This window comes from Lytechinus pictus, chromosome 7 (genome assembly GCF_037042905.1).
Source record: "Lytechinus pictus isolate F3 Inbred chromosome 7, Lp3.0, whole genome shotgun sequence".
NCBI lineage: Eukaryota > Metazoa > Echinodermata > Echinoidea > Temnopleuroida > Toxopneustidae > Lytechinus > Lytechinus pictus.
In genome coordinates this window covers 29,324,431-29,343,083 of record NC_087251.1, presented here as the reverse complement: position 1 = coordinate 29,343,083, position 18,653 = coordinate 29,324,431, and the positions used below count along the sequence as shown (strand labels likewise).

General features: G+C 34.2%; 1 protein-coding gene across 1 annotated transcript in view; it reads left to right on the top strand.

The window, feature by feature from the left end:
* The first annotated feature begins 10,445 nt into the window (after nucleotides 1-10,445).
* LOC129264607 (WD repeat-containing protein on Y chromosome-like) overlaps nucleotides 10,446-18,653 on the top strand; it is a 37,348-nt gene continuing 29,140 nt past the window's right edge. Inside the window, exons 1-2 of the mRNA XM_064101464.1 lie at nucleotides 10,446-10,775; nucleotides 12,545-12,625. Of these exons, the coding sequence (XP_063957534.1) occupies nucleotides 10,530-10,775; nucleotides 12,545-12,625 (327 nt within the window). The 5' untranslated portion in view covers nucleotides 10,446-10,529. The remainder of the gene's footprint in view (nucleotides 10,776-12,544; nucleotides 12,626-18,653) is intronic.

Sequence of the window (18,653 nt, the reverse complement as noted above, 5' to 3'; positions counted from 1 at the left end):
TGAATGTCTTGAGCAGTGTTCTTTTTGTGCATAGATCAATGGATCTTTTCATTTCCAAGCAGGGATGTAGTCAATGCTGACCTCGAGACAACATTTTGCTGGCCTTGGTCCGAGTCACTGTACAGAATCTATGGGAAGTTCTCTCAAGCTGCCTCATGACTCGGAAGAATCAGCCTCGACCTCATCCCTGTATGCAAGTGTGATATATATCTACCATGCAATCTCATGATTAAAGAGAGAGAAACAAGAGAGCTTCAGATTTTGAAGTGTAGCAATCTCCTGAAATGTATGTTTTATTTGAAAATCAAACTAAAATAACTTAATTGGGCATGTTATTCATTATGATATTTATGAATGAAAGCATTGAAGCAATTTGGTGCTCTTGCAAAACAAATTCTGAGTTGTATTTACTGCAAACCCTCAGAAATATTGATAAACATTTGCCAGTGCATGAAGTGTTTTAATGAAGAGTGGCTTTTTTGTGCCTATGGAGAATTGATATTTCTTCAATATTTTTTCATACAAATTATTTCAGAAATCACAATTTGAATATTCCATGACCTCTGATAACAAGAGCAGAATATTTTCGGTGATTGACACACTTTAAAATGATATTAGGAGAGAATGTAGTGAAATTGTGTGAAAATAATGGCATAATTGCTGAAGAGGCCTATAAAGATTGAAAATAACATTATTTCAAGTTTTTCTTGAAAAAAACCCATGGAAAATTGAAAATGGCATAATTTACACAAGTTTTCAAAACAAAATACCAAAAAAAAATTTTGCAGAATTTTTAGTACACAAGCCTATGGACAATCAATTGAACGTAAATCGAACGCAAATTTTGCGCATCCTCCAAAATCTCACATAAGTTACGTTCGATTTGCAATCAATTGCAAAGCTTGCGCTTGATCTACGTTCAATTGATCAAACGCAACTTCTTCTTGCAACAGGATTGAACGTAACTTGCGTTCAATTGCAGATTTGCGTTTAATCGGAGGACTTACGCTCAATTTTGGGAGTTGCGTTCGATTTGCGTTCAATCGCAAGTTTCTTGCAACACCCCATAAGAATGATAAACATTGAAGTTGCCTTGGTAATAATTGAATTCGATAAACATCAACGTTGCAAATGACCTGTTGCCATAGCAACTACTCATTTCCCCAAGAAAAGTACCAGTTTTGATCAGAAAATCTGTAGAATCTGATTTTTTCCTTTCATTTCCCCTAATTTTAGGGTAAGAATGGATATGTTTCCTGTTAACATTCAAATTATAGCTTAAGCCATTGTCATGGCAACCAAATAACATCTAATTTGAAAAAAATAACATGGTTGACATGATAATGGACAGGTGGAAAATGCAATCCATTAACTCAAGGTTTGACCCAGTCAATTAATTTTGAACAAAGATTACAGTGGTTCGCATTAGTTCATTAGAATGATAAAATTTGAGGTTGCCTTGGTAATGCTTGAATTTAATGATAAATATCACTGTTACATATAGCCCGTTGCCATGGCAATGACTCCTTTTTTCCCGAATAAAGTACCAAATTTGATCGAAAAACAGTTTAGAATCTGCATTTTGTCATAAATTTCCCCTAATTTTAGAGTGCAAAGCATTATGTTTGCTGTTGATATACAAATAACTTATGCCATTGCCATGACAACCAAATTACATCTAATTCCAGTGGCTTAATGTGGTTTCTATGCAATGGTTTTAAGGGTGAAGTAGTATATTGTGACTAGTTACAAGGACAGCCAGTGGTCTGATGTGTCCAAGACCCTGAGACAGCTTCCAAAAATGGAGTTTGAAATGGCTGTTGATATATAAATGGACATAGCTTATTTCATATCCGTCTGGGATATATGATTTGGTGTCTAGACCATGGTTTCAATGGTCAAGTAATACACTATGACAAGTTACACGGACAGTCAGTTGTCCAGTATATTTAAAAAATCCAAGATGGCTTTGAAAATAGAGTCTAAAATTGTTGTTTAGCCTGGAATAAGTTTATGCCATGGTGAAATGTGTCAAACTATACATTAGGACAAGTTACAAGAACACTCAGTGGTCAAGTATGTCAAAAATCCAAGGTGGCTTAAAAAAAATGGATCATAGAATAGCCCTGTTACTAAAGAATTGACATATTTCGTGTAATATCTGCCAAGGGCATATTATTTTGATATCTAAACCATGGTTTTAAAAGTCAGTAAATACATCATGACATGGAACAAGTTACAAGGACAGTGAGTAATCCAATATGTCTAAACATCTAAGATGGCTTCAAACAATCGGGGTTTAATTGGAGTCTGTTGCTTAAAAATTGACATAGTTCATTGAAAGTCAACCAAGGAAAAATGATTTTGGTGTTCAAACTTTGGTTTAAAGTTTCGAAAAATACGTTTAGACTTGTTACAATGATATCCAGTTGTCCAAATTGCCTAAAAATCCAAGAGGGTGACCAAAATGGAATCTAAAATGACTTCTATCACTCAAAAATTATCAGAGTTCATACAACCTGTGAGAAACATCTTTGGTGTCTACACTGTGGTATGAAGGGTCCACTATTACATTAGGACAAGTAACAAGGATGGTTAGTTTTCAATTTTGTCCAAAATCCAAGGTAGATTCTCACAAGTGGATATCATATCCACTTCAACGTAACAGTCGTCATTTTTTAACCCATTCATTGATGCCATCTTGGATTTTCAGGCAAAATGGACATCTATACATCATTGTAACCAGTCCCAACGTATCATTTGATCCTTGAAATTCTAATGTAGACACCAAAATAACATCCCCAGGAGTATTTTTTAATGTACTATGTCCACTTTTAAGTAACATTAAAACCCCCATTTTTCAAACAATCTTTGAATTTTTGGACACAATATTAACACCCGACTGTCCATTCAACTTGACACAATGTACAGTATTAGTTGACCCCTGAAACACTAGTGTAGACACCAAAAACATACCCCCAATGTGCATTATTAATGAATTATATGTCCATTTCGAAGTAACAACAGTCAATTTAGACCCCATTTTGGAGGCCATCTTGGATTTTTTAACATACCAGTCCATTGGTTGTCCTTGTAACTTGTTCTAATGCATTAAACCATGGTTTTATGATGATGGTTTAGACATCAAAATCATATTTCCCAGACAGATATTGAACAAACTATGTCCTAATTTATTATTTCACTTTTGAAACTATGGTTTAGACACCAAAATCATATCTCACAGGTGAATATAAAAGGAGTTATTCCACTTTTAAGTATCAGCAGCCATTTTAGAATAGTTTTTGGAAGCCATATTGGATTTTCGAATACACCTGACTGTCATTGTAACTTGTACTAATATTGTTAGACTCTTGAAACCAATGATTTACTCTTGAAACCAATGATTTAGACACCAAAATATTATCCTCCAGGCCAATATGAAATGAGCTATGTCCGCTTTAGGTATAAGCAACCATTTTAGATTCAATTTTTTGAAGCCATCTTGGATTTTTGGACATTCCAGACCACTGGCTTTCCCTGTAACTTGGTCCAATGTACTACTTGATCCTTAAAACCAATGAATAGAAACCAAATTAAAGCCATTTTATCAAGTAATGGATGAATTGTGGATTTTTAGCCTATGGCACCCACTGAGGGCACCATCTTGGAATACCCTTGCTTAAATTATTTTTAACCTTTCAACCAGTAAAGGTATTTTTTATTTTATTTGACGAGTCTACTTTTCATGTAAAATAACCAGTGAATAGATTACACTTGGCGTTGAATAGATTCATATGTTACTTTAAAAATTATCACAGTATTACAAAATTTTCTTCTTCAAAATCAGCAGTGCAATTTTGAGGGGGCCAGATATGACATATCAAGCAAAATTTACTTTAAAATGTTCTCACCGAGCCAGCGACAGAGCAAAAATTTCCAAATTTTTCCTTTTTGGTATATTATTCGTAAAATAATCATATTTTATCCATCTCTCTTTCACTTTCTCTGTATTATTTCTTGATAATGATTTTTTTTTTCTTTTTTGGGAGGGGGGGGGGGAGGGGAGACGGGTTGCAAATTCCCGGGAATTTTCTTGATGGAAACTTTCCATGGGAATAAACGTGACTTTTGTGGGAATTTTTTTTTAATTTTCGGCAATTTTCATGAATTTTTAAAGAAATTATGGGAATTTTCACAAAGTAACGATTTTCTGACATTTGTATGCAGGAATTAAAAGGTGTATCCTGGCAGATGATGCCTAATAGTGCTTTGCTATCATATTTCAAGCCAAGTATGCTAAAACAGTCGAACAAGGAAGGATTTCATGATTTCATGATCTCCATGTAAAAGTTGATTTACTGTATTTACCTTGATTAGGATATCAAGACCATGTCTACTCCTCAAATAGAGTTAAGATTTTGATTCATCAACCCCTATAATCCCCTTAGTTATTGATATGATGAACAGCTTTAAAACACAAATCACCCCAAAACGCTTTCTTCAAAATGGCCGCCTGCGAATACTTTGAACGTAATTGTCCAGCATCAAAATTAGAGTTTCGGGAATTTATTTGAGCCCAAAAAAGTCTGATGTGATTTTTGTAGGTCTTATTTCGATGCCATGTCTAATGAAATAAGATGGTGCTTATCATGTAGCATATTTATGTTAAGCAACCTCCTATAAGGGAAAAGGAAATAAATAAACATATTTTTATCAAAATTTGTACTTTTCTGGAGCCATTTGTAACATTGATATTCATCATTATGTTCAAGCATTACCAAAACAAAAGTAATTTTTGTCATCCTAATGAAATCATGCATAACACTTAATGTAACTTTTGTTCAAAATTAAAAGAGTAGGTCAAACCTTACGCATATTCAGTTAATTTTATTGTATTTTCCTTCGGTCCATTATCTTGTCAGCTATGTTTTTTTGTAAATGAAATGTTATGTTATTGCCATTTCAACGCCTTAAAATGTTATTTATACATTTAACAACAAACATGTACGTGTATGTTTGACACCCTAACCTTAGTGGAAATGAATGAAAAATAAGATTCTACTAGGTATTTTTTTTATCAAAGATGGTATTTTCTGGGGGAAAACGATCCGTTACACATTTGCAAAAAAATGATATTAAATTCAACCATTACCAAGGCAGCATCAGTTTTTATCATGCTATTGTACTCATGCAGAACACTTACTGTAATTTTTGTTCAAAACTTAAAGGAGAATGAAACCTTTGGAACAAGATAGCTTGTGTGAAAACAGAAAAATCTAAGAAACAGATCAATGAAAGTTTGAGAAAAATCGGACAAATAATGAGAAAGTTATGAGCTTTTGAATATTGCAATCACTAATGCTATGGAGATCCTCACATTGGCAATGCGACAAAGATGTGTGATGTCACTCTTGAACAACTCTCCCCATTACTTTAGTATATATTTCACTTAAATTGCCTCTTTTATTACATCTATCAGTAGAACATGTATTCTTTCTATAGGAGGGCATGTAATACAGATTTTTATAGAATACATCATGGATAAAGAGTTTGTATCACCATACGAAAAAGCAAAAAGACACATTTTCAGGGTCCATCAAAGGGAAAGTTGTTCATGTGTGACATCACACATCCTTGTAGCGTTGCCAATGGGAGGATCTCCAAAGCATTAGAGATTGCAATATTCAAATGCTCATAACTTTCTTATTATTTGTCTGATTTTTCTCAAACTTTCTTTGTTCTTATTCTTTGATTTTTCTGTTTCGACACAAGCCTACTTGTTCCAAAGGTTTCATTCCCCTTTAATGACTGGTCAAACATTATGTAGCTTTTAAAAGTAAACCTTTATTTTACATCCCACCTGACCATTATCATTTCAACAGTAATTTTTTTTTTGTATTTATAAATTACATCTTGATTGGTTGCCAAGGCAATGGCTGAAGATGTTATCTACATATTAACCGCAAACGTATATTTTCTAACACCCTTAACTTAAGGGAAATGAAAGAAAAATCAGATTTTATCATGTTTTTATTTATCAAAGCTGCTGATACTTTTCTGGGGGAAATGAGCTGTTGCCATGGCAACAGAACATTAAAATTATTAATATTTATCATTTAATTCAAGAATTACCAAGGCAAAAAAAATTTAATATTCTAATGAACTCATACAGAATACTTAGTGAATTTTTTGTTTAAAATTAAATGACTAGCCAAACCTTTCGCATATTGAGTTATATTTGTATTTTCCACCTGTCCATGATCTTGTCATCCAAATTATTATTTTTTTGTGAATTAGATATTATTTGGTTGCCATGGCAATAGCTTTAGATTTTATTTAAACAATTTGCATCAAACATATAGTTATGTTTAACACACTAAGATTGGGGGAAATGCAAGAAAAACCAGATTCTATAGTCCTTTTTTAATAAAAACTGGTACTAAATGATCCGTTGCTATGGCAACAGGCAATTTGCAACATTGATATTTATCGTTGAATTCAAGTATTACCAAGGCAACGTCAATCTGTATCATTCCAATTAGTTCATGCAGAACACTCACTGTATTATTTCCCCTAAATTAATTGAGTAGGTCAAACCTTATGCATTTACATAAGTTAATTTTCATTGTACTTTTCACCTATCCATAACCTTGTCATCCCTGCTGTTGTTTTTTTAAGTTAGATGTTATCTGGTTGCCATGGCAATGGCTTAAGATGTTATATTTATAAATGTAGTCACAATCATATTTTGATTAGTTCCTTAAAAATATTGAAAATGGAATGATGATCATACATGTATTCTATATTTTTATCAATATTTTTACCTTTCTAGAGGGAAATAAACTGTTGCCATGGCAACGGGATCTTTGCAACATTCGTTTTTTTTATTTAATTCAAGCATTACCAAGGCAACATAATGTTTTATCTTTATAAAGAACTCCTGCAGAACACATTCTGTATTTTTTGTTCAAATGAGGGGGCCAAAACTTAAGCATACAGATTAAGTCATTTCCAGTTGTATTTTCCACCTGTCCATTGTCTAGTTTACCATGTTATTTTTGTAAATTAGATGTTATTTGGTTGCCATGGCAATGGCTTGAGATGTAGTATATACATTGAGCAACCAAAATATCGTTGTTTAACACTGTAAAATTAGGGGAAATTAAAAATAAATCCTATTCTACAACGTTTTTTTAATCAGTTTTTTTATTTTTCTGGGGAAAAACAAGCCGTTGCCATGGCAACGGACCAATTGGAACTATCTTGTTAATTTTGAATGTTTCTAAATTTTATATATATTCAATTGGGAACTTGAAAATTATCATTTTGGTCATCTATGTCATGTTTATTTACCATTTACATGGGAATGTATGTCATTTTTGAGAAATTAATCTGTTGCCATGGCAACGGCCGAAAATGGCATTTTAAAATTTACCTCCCACCTTTAAAATAAATCTTAGGGCATATACTTATACTTGTGAAAGTTTCATGCTTTAGTCAAAATTTGCACAATTGTTGTGATTTTTGGAGCTAATCCGCTCTATTATATTACCTTCTTGATAGATCATCATAAAAGATGAAGTCTTCAAAGGATCGGAGAAAGAGCCTCTTCCCAATCTCCGATTCTCAAACATCAGTTACCAGTCCTGATGAAGGGTCTACGCAAGCAGATGGAAAGGGTTCCAAGGTAAATGACGTCACTAACTCGTATTCTGAACTAGGATTTCAATCAAACCCTGGTTTAAAGTTGTGGTTTAACTATCGATAGCCAATTGGGGCACAAGTCTCTAACAGTACACATCCAATTTATTGACTCATATGACACCCAAATTGTTCATAATTGTCTGGCAATGATAAATGAAGTATTTTTAAATACAATAGAAACAATTTTTTTGAATTTTTGGCTCCCCATAATTTTAGCACAGAGTTAGACCGTGGTCGAAGTTAAACCCGACTTCAGAATGCGGGTCCGCAACACCAACCTTAATATCATCGTACAACATATATCTTTTTGTATGATTGATTGCACTGACAATGCATAATTACTCGTAAAAATCAAGGGTGCAATATTATTATTTGCTTGCCTTTGTGTTTTTGCTCGTTTCGGATATTTTTTTGAGCAACTGATTATAGGAGTACTCACTATCTTAAACGCTTTACCGGTGTAAATTAATTTACACCACTTTTAAGAATTATTTGGTAGAAATAAAGCCAAAGCTTCCAGGAGAACATTTTGCGAAACAAATCTTTGAATATTTTTCCCTGTTCATTTTGTTCTTGGACAATCAGATACAAGTATTTTGGTAGTTTATAACAGTCAGATTAATTAATAAATTATCAATCGATGATTATTTATTTCGCAAAATACTGCCCTAGATCTTTCATGAATATTTTTGTCAGTTACTTTCATCGACAGCAGCTGTTGTAAGCTACTGAAAATCCTTGTCTGAGAGCAAATTAGCCAGTAAATCATGAAATGCCCCAATCTACTTCTCCCGTATTTTCTCTTAAATATCATATATGAACAGGTCCCCATTCATGTAGTTGACGACTGCGTTGTGAAATTGCATTTTATTATAACAAAATAAACCCTTGAAAAAAAAAAGCTTATTGTAAAACATGCAATTGGCATAATTGTAACCAAGGAAGTTAACCATACACAAGACGAACTCGAAGGGAGTCTGCTTCAATGCTTATCAATCAAGTCATGCATGTGAAAATTATTTCTGTATGAAATTACAAAAAAGAGATGATTGTAGTGGAACACCTGTCGTTTTCTTTAAAAGGACAGAAAATCGTGAAGTAGGTGGCGTTACAACACTTTTGCCAGTCTTTGACATGATAAAGTTTAATATTAATTTCCCTACGCACGAACCTTGATATTTGCTCTGCCTCTAGAATGTTGCTCGTAAAGATGATCATGAATGTGATCGTAGGAGGCGCGGATCCAGAGTAGGACTTGTTTACGGGGTGCTAATTTGTCCACCCCCCAAAATGACAAGCAGAAATGATAATTATGATGGTGATCATGACGATGATGATGATGATGATGGTGGTGGTAATTATGATGATGATGATGATGATGATGGTGATGATGGTGCTGGTGGTGGTAATGATGATGGTGATGATGGTGCTGGTGGTGGTAATGATGATGATGATGATGACGATGATGGCAATGATGATTGTGATGATGGTGGTGGTAATGATAAAATGATATAAGTAATGATGATGATGATGATGATGATGATGATGATGATGATGATGATGATGATGATGATGATGATGATGATGATGGTGATGGTGATGATGGTGCTGGTGGTGGTAATGATGATGATGATGATGGTGCTGGTAGTGGTAATGATGATGATGATAATGGTGGTGGTGGTGGTGACGATGATATTAATGATGATGATGGTGATGACGGTGGTGGTAATGATAAAATGATATTAGTGATGATGATGCTGATTATGATGGTGGTGGTGATGATGATGATGATGATAATGATGATGATGCTAGAGATGATGATGTTGATGATGATGATCAGTGTGTAGTATGGCCTACTCTTTTAAAAAGAATCTTTATATACGGACTTGAAAATTAAATCCTGCAACCTGACCAAAATATATTTCATGAGATATTCTAATAAAATGAGTTTAGGAACAATCTAATGAGATTTTGCAACATTTCTATCTCCTTGCCATATACATGTAGTTTGGCACACTCAGTAAGTGTGGCAATTAGGTTATGACAGAAAATGTAACTTCAGTTGGGTAAACACAACATGGTTTGCAATACCTTATGTATTTACTCCTATAGTCTACCCTTAATGATTAAGATCACATTTTAGTAAAATTTTCACCGATTCACCCTTTAAAAAAATCCTTGAAAATTAACAGATTTAATTAGACAGACAGCTACAAAGGCCCATTTCCCTAGTAGAACTCTACCCAATTTTCAGTAATGACACTCATGGCGTATTGTAACAGAACCTATATTCTGTTCGACAACAAAAGACAACCCTTCAAAGATTGCTCATCCAACTTTGGAAGATGGTCTACCGCAAAACATTTTGTGACCATCCAATACACACTGTCTGCCAGCAATGGACAAAGAACGGAGGGCAATGCTTCTTCTTGTAACGTTATTATCAACTTATATTGGATTGATCAATATTATGGATTCATGCAAATGAGGGGGTTATAGTCTTCCATTGAGCGGACGGGCTCACCTGTGAAAGAAGATAAAGGAAGGTAGCAAGAAGTGGGCAAGCAATGTACTCCCCCGTTACCACTGTAAATAAAACAGGATGCACCATGGGAAGGATTTAGACCAATCACACCAATCGGACAGCTGCAAGATTCTTATATATCTAAACTTTGTGAAACGCTATCATTTATGTGTAATTGATATGCATACCTGTTTTTGGACTTAATTTGGAATGAATATCAGCCCAAAGAACAGTATTCGTCTTGCGGATATCATTGGCGTTGTGTAATCAAATAGACACTATAGTAGATCCAGCTTCAAGGATGTACCTGGGTTCGAACTCCCACACCCCTGACCCACGAGGTGGTGGTGGTGGTGGGGCTGGATGGCGAGGGCGATCAAGCAGAATGACTGCCAGATCCAGTTATGTATCCGATGATGATAGTAATGATTCCGACTCTGATTCACAGGGTTCCAAGACTTCCATGTCGGGCAAGCAGGAGATGGGGGCACGCCTGGAAGATGAGATGAACAACGATCATTTGCAGAAGCTACAAGAAATATTCGAGGTGAGCTAACATTCACTTTCTCCTCTTTCTCATATCCTCCTTATCGTCACCACTTAACTTTTTTTTATATGTATTTTTCCTTCCTCCCCTTTTACTTTTCTTATATATATCCACCCCCCCCCCCAATCTTTGTGGTCTCACCCCGCTCGACTCCAATCCAAACCTCGTTTACTCCCAGAAATATATATTTTTTCCTCCATTATGTGAATTCAACCATTTTTTCTCTTTTTTTTGGGTATTATCTGTCTGAATTGAAATTCAATCGACCCAAACGAAAACAAAATAAAATTGAATAAAATTATCACCCCTTACAATTACTTCTATACCAGTAATACACCCCAACTGAAATTTGCGAAACTTTGACTTTATACAGAAAATAATAAGAGCAGGTATAGGATAGAAAAAAATATCGTAAATATATGATTACAACAAAAATCTTGAAATGTGCGTTAATATTGTCAGGCGTTGGTTTAATTTTTGGGCTTTTCTAAGCGCACTGTTTTCTCTGTTCAATTCAACACCGAGTATCAATATCAAATAGGCATAATACAGGATTACACAAATCGTAATTTAAAGCAGCCCCATGCATGAATCGATTAACATGATTAATGAATATTAAATCTTATGAATTGGAATCATTCTTGAATTTATGAAATGTAAATGCATGTCTTTTTGAAGGGGGTGTTACTCAGTAATGGTTGCACAGTAGTCCTTTCCGAATATAGCGGTTACTAGTTTTCATTGTGAACCAAAATCATTGAATTGATACCGATGTATTGTAACATTGAGAAGATTAGAAGAGAAATGACCCTGCAGGATGACGTACTTTCAATAAATTCCCATTTTAAATCCTTTAAGCAGCTTTCGCGTTTTTGCGAACCATTGAGATAATTCGTCTAATTCCTTTGACAAATAGTAAACATACTTCTTCTATGGATCAATAGATACTCTCACTTTGTAAAACGTTGGCACAAAAAATGTAGCAAAGCACGGAGAGTGAACGATCCGATAGAAATATGTATATTTTGTATGTATCATTATCTCTCTATGATGACTTAATTATTTCACACATTCACAAAAGGTTCTGAAAAAAATGCCTGAACATAATGACAGGAATCTCACTACATTTGATAATGGTTAATATCAACTGAGATATTATCCCACTCTTTCGGAGGGGGGGGGGGTGGAAGTTGGAAAATTATTTTTTTAACACATAACAGAAAAAAATACAGTATGCCAAGCAAATTTAAAGCTTAAGTATGAACTTCACCCAATAATGAGGTCACAAATTGTTCTGTTGTTATTGTTTGGATGCATCATGGCGTGTAAAACACGGGGGATAATTATCGAGTTATAAACAATCTCATGCAGATCGCAAAACATCAAACATAAAAAACAATATAATCTTTGTGAGAGGTACAAGTACTTCCTTTCTATACTCTACACATTTAGCAAGCGAATGGAAAGAATGTTATTGTCATATAATTTGCAGAAAGAGTGTAATCATTTTAACATATTTTTATTTCGTAATATTTTGGAAAGGGGGACATAATGTAATTTTTCAAGTTCTTCACGGTTTAAGCATAGGAAAACAGCCGAGTAAACACATGGAGCACAATTTCATACTTTGTTTACATTTTCAGCCTCCCATAATTTTAACCGCGACTTTGACAATGGGTGAAGTAAACCAGTCTTAAAAATATGGGCCTCTGAATTTTCACTATAAATTTGTGATTTTTATATTTTTCCTCAACATTTTATTTTCGTAGGAAGCGGATGAAGATGGAGGTGGTGGTTTAGATATTGATGAGTTCCGCGGTGCCATGCGTAAGATCATGGGCGAGGGTATGGTAAGTTCATTACATTGGTTTTCTTTTCTTTTTTTATTTAGATATTTCAGCTCAAAGATACAATCAATCAAACTTGAAATTAGATATGTACACTGTAGATGAATCACACAATTTGAAGAGCAATTTTTGCATTAAGGTAGGTAAGAATTCATTAAAGTGAGTAGAATCATTTTGGCGAAGAAGTATCTATAAATCATTATTCCTCTTTGATTGTAGTAAAATCGCACTGATATTGCATGAGTGATTTTCAGTTAAGAGTTATAGATGATATAATAAAACCAGCACCTATAAATTGAATAAACTTTTCTCCATATTGATTACTGATATCTAGTATTTTTTATCATTAAAGATCTTCGTACCTTGATTTTCGACCATTCTGTAAAGTTCAATTAATTTTTATGTTGTGTATAAATGCCTTGCGTTTGGGAATTGTAAAACTAAAAGCAATTGATCTTTAAAAAATTGCTCAAATCAAGTGGTGAGAGCAGACGGTATTTATCCGAAAATCTTTGAATGCAATGTCAAGTTTCCTGATTTGAATAGGATATACATGAAGATTACATCTTATATCCATGATTTCCGGCTTGTGAGTCCATGTCGTATCTCTTTCGTTGTATTGTTAGAAATTACCAAACTCACATAAATATTCATTTTTGCAAAACCAAAATAATGAAAAGACAAGATTTCAAGATTAGACAGTTGTTATTTTAAACATTTTAATTCATCTCGGCAGATCAATTTTATTCATATGATATTGATATAAACCTTACACAGTATTACAATTAAGAACGTAATTATGCTTTCGTAGAAGCAATAAATTTAACTGTTGAACCCCGAATTCATAAATTAGGGAGCCGCTTTTAATATTCATGAAGATTCAATAATGATGTCGCTGATCTTACATTTTCCGTGATATTCTCCGATATATACACGACGATTTGTTAGTCATAAAAATAGTAAAAGACACTTTGAAAGCACTTGAGTCGAATTGCCAGATGAACAATGGATGTGGGTTGGAAGAGTGGAGGTAATGATTAATTTTCTCCAAGATTATAAGGCTTCCTTTGATATGTTCCATTCAGAAATAAGTATTGTTTATTTTACATGCTTCTATTGCCAACGACAGGATGAAGTAAGTCAATAAGTTGATAATAATTATTCAACCCATCTCCAACACGAACGCACATGTAACTGCACTTAGTGTACTTCAGTAATCATATCCACAATATTTAGCATTCATTCACTCCATTAATCATGTTAATGGTCACCTTTCATTGTGCCATCTTGCACTAAAGACTGTGATAAAGCAATTTTTTACTTTGAATTTTGATGTCATTATGTAAATATATAGTTTGATTTATATTACTATTTCACACTTTATTATTATTATACTGAGAATGTTCATTTGTCTAGTTTATGTTCCTTCATAAGCATTATTGTCGTCCATATTAACCTTAGGAGTACGTACTCACACTGTAATAATGACTATCAACTTTAAAGTCTTCATATTGGGGCAGCGGTGGGATACACAGACATGCTAGAAAAATTACGAAATGACTAGAAACTCTCCGATTTCAATATGGTGACATAGGCGAAATACATGCCCACGTTATAAAAATGAATAGAGACTCTTCATTTTTAATATGGTGAAAGCGGTGGGATACGAATGTCTGAATTAGAGTTGATAATTTATTACTTTTTTAAAAGTGCCATGGTGTGAGCTATGAAGCTCCTACACCAATGACTATTCACCAGTTATTACTAATATGGAGACAGCGGTGAGATACAAATTTTGCCATCAATCAGTATTCACCAGTTATTACTATATGGTAGCAGTAGTGGGATAAAAACTCCTAACACCAATGACTATTCATCAGTTATTATATGGTGGCAGCGGTGGGATAGTACTCTACAATCAATCACTATTAACCAGTTATTACTAATATGGGGGCAGCGGTGTGGAAACAAACTCCTACCACCAATGACTATTCACCAGTTATTACTCATATGGTGGCAGCGGTGGGATACAATCTCCTACCACAGTTTGATATTACCGATTGCTGACTCTTCACATGCACTCAAAAAAAGTACGATAATCTTTGAATCTTTAGCCATGCCACTCTGGGAGTGCAATATTTCGCACCTAACAGAATTTAATCGTAGTATGGTATAAGGTGGCACCTTTCAAAGACACAAAGTTGAACCTTTTATTTTCTTATTGTGTATTGTCAATATGGTTCCAACAGTTACCTTTTAAATGACATAGTGGCAATCAAGTGTCATTTCGCACCCATTTTCATTGTTGGAGCAGCGGTGGGATACAGATTCCTGTTATAAAACGTTAAAACGCCCTTGATATGCTTATTATTGCCCTTATTTTCTTTTTGAGATATACTAAACGACTTGCAACGTATCAATGCACCAATAACACTCACCATAATTCACGATTTAGATCAGACATAAGCACAATTTTTGTTTTCACGTTGTGAAAAATTTGTATTTTTTTCCTTCTTTCCTCTTTAATATAAATCCTCTCTATTAACCATAATAGTGTGCTTTAATGGTCAATAATCTGCCACCCTCAGATTTTGTAAACTCCATTGTGGATCTAACACATTCAGATATACAGGTGCATAAACTGTGAATTTATTACATTGCATGTAATTCACTGCAAGTTAATATGATTCTATGTATTCACATTAATGTCACGCCTGTATAAGTATTTTTGCCATCTCTTCCCCTTTCTTTTACTGAATTGACCAAATCAATAATCTGCCCGGTTCGACATTAACCACTGCGGTTAAATTATTTTGCTCCATGCTAAATGTATTGATTTGATTTCGAATGTTCAGGGTCATGTCAAGCAACCTATTCACAGACACAAAATATAATAGAAAGATTTGTATTCTCATCAACTTAGACTGCACTTTTATGGAGCATGTTCCCAACTCATCAAACTAAATTTACATTCAATACTGCCACGATTAAAAAGTTTCGGGGGAAAGAAAACTTTTGCAATGGAATGAGGATGAACAAGTATGGATTAAATTCATATTTAAGTCTTGACCAAAACCTGGATACGAATTTCTGAATTAGAGTTGATAATTGATTTCTTTTTTAAAAGTGCCATGGTGTGAGCTATGAAGCTCCTACACCAATGACTATTCACCAGTTATTACTAATATGGAGACAGCGGTGAGATACAAATTTTGCCATCAATCAGAATTCACCAGTTTTAACTATATGGTAGCAGTAGTGGGATAAAAACTCCTAACACCAATGACTATTCATCAGTTATTATATGGTGGCAGCGGTGGGATAGTACTCTACCATCAATCACTATTAACCAGTTATTACTAATATGGGGGCAGCGGTGTGGAAACAAACTCCTACCACCAATGACTATTCACCAGTTATTACTCATATGGTGGCAGCGGTGGGATACAATCTCCTACCACAGTTCGATATTACCGATTGCTGACTCTTCACATGCACTCAAAAAAAGTACGATAATCTTTGAATCTTTAGCCATGCCACTCTGAGAGTGCAATATTTCGCACCTTTCCTGTTTGAAATAATAGAATTTAATCGTAGTATGGTATATAAAGGTGGCACCTTTCAAAGACACAAAGTTGAACCTTTTATTTTCTTATAGTGTATTGTCAATATGGTTCCAACAGTTACCTTTTAAATGACATAGTGGCAATCAAGTGTCATTTCGCACCCATTTTCATTGTTGGAGCAGCGGTGGGATACAGATTCCTGTTATAAAACGTTAAAACGCCCTTGATATGCTTATTATTGCCCTTATTTTATTTTTGAGATATACTAAACGACTTGCAACGTATCAATGCACCAATAACACTCACCATAATTCACGATTTAGATCAGACATAAGCACAATTTTTGTTTTCACGTTGTGAAAAATTTGTATTTTTTTCCTTCTTTCCTCTTTAATATAAACCCTCTCTATTAACCATAATAGTGTGCTTTAATGGTCAATAATCTGCCACCCTCAGATTTTGTAAATTCCATTGTGGATCTAACACATTCAGATATACAGGTGTATAAACTGTGAATTTATTACATTGCATTTAATTCACTGCAAGTTAATATGATTCTATGTATTCACATTAATGTCACGCCTGTATAAGTATTTTTGCCATCTCTTCCCCTTTCTTTTACTGAATTGACCAAATCAATAATCTGCCCGGTTCGACATTAACCACTGCGGTTAAATTATTTTGCTCCATGCTAAATGTATTGATTTGATTTCGAATGTTCAGGGTCATGTCAAGCAACCTATTCACAGACACAAAATATAATAGAAAGATTTGTATTCTCATCAACTTAGACTGCACTTTTATGGAGCATGTTCCCAACTCATCAAACTAAATTTACATTCAATACTGCCACGATTAAAAAGTTTCGGGGGAAAGAAAACTTTTGCAATGGAATGAGGATGAACAAGTATGGATTAAATTCATATTTAAGTCTTGACCAAAACCTGGATACGAATTTCTGAATTAGAGTTGATAATTGATTTCTTTTTTAAAAGTGCCATGGTGTGAGCTATGAAGCTCCTACACCAATGACTATTCACCAGTTATTACTAATATGGAGACAGCGGTGAGATACAAATTTTGCCATCAATCAGAATTCACCAGTTTTAACTATATGGTAGCAGTAGTGGGATAAAAACTCCTAACACCAATGACTATTCATCAGTTATTATATGGTGGCAGCGGTGGGATAGTACTCTACCATCAATCACTATTAACCAGTTATTACTAATATGGGGGCAGCGGTGTGGAAACAAACTCCTACCACCAATGACTATTCACCAGTTATTACTCATATGGTGGCAGCGGTGGGATACAATCTCCTACCACAGTTCGATATTACCGATTGCTGACTCTTCACATGCACTCAAAAAAAGTACGATAATCTTTGAATCTTTAGCCATGCCACTCTGAGAGTGCAATATTTCGCACCTTTCCTGTTTGAAATAATAGAATTTAATCGTAGTATGGTATATAAAGGTGGCACCTTTCAAAGACACAAAGTTGAACCTTTTATTTTCTTATAGTGTATTGTCAATATGGTTCCAACAGTTACCTTTTAAATGACATAGTGGCAATCAAGTGTCATTTCGCACCCATTTTCATTGTTGGAGCAGCGGTGGGATACAGATTCCTGTTATAAAACGTTAAAACGCCCTTGATATGCTTATTATTGCCCTTATTTTATTTTTGAGATATACTAAACGACTTGCAACGTATCAATGCACCAATAACACTCACCATAATTCACGATTTAGATCAGACATAAGCACAATTTTTGTTTTCACGTTGTGAAAAATTTGTATTTTTTTCCTTCTTTCCTCTTTAATATAAACCCTCTCTATTAACCATAATAGTGTGCTTTAATGGTCAATAATCTGCCACCCTCAGATTTTGTAAATTCCATTGTGGATCTAACACATTCAGATATACAGGTGTATAAACTGTGAATTTATTACATTGCATTTAATTCACTGCAAGTTAATATGATTCTATGTATTCACATTAATGTCACGCCTGTATAAGTATTTTTGCCATCTCTTCCCCTTTCTTTTACTGAATTGACCAAATCAATAATCTGCCCGGTTCGATATTAACCACTGCGGTTAAATTATTTTGCTCCATGCTAAATGTATTGATTTGATTTCGAATGTTCAGGGTCATGTCAAGCAACCTATTCACAGACACAAAATATAATAGAAAGATTGTATTCTCATCAACTTAGACTGCACTTTTATGGAGCATGTTCCCAACTCATCAAACTAAATTCACATTTAATACTGCCACGATTAAAAAGTTTCGGGGGAAAGAAAACTTTTGCAATGGAATGAGGATGAACAAGTATGGATTAAATTCATATTTAAGTCTTGACCAAAACCTGGATACGAATTTCTGAATTAGAGTTGATAATTGATTTCTTTTTTAAAAGTGCCATGGTGTGAGCTATGAAGCTCCTACACCAATGA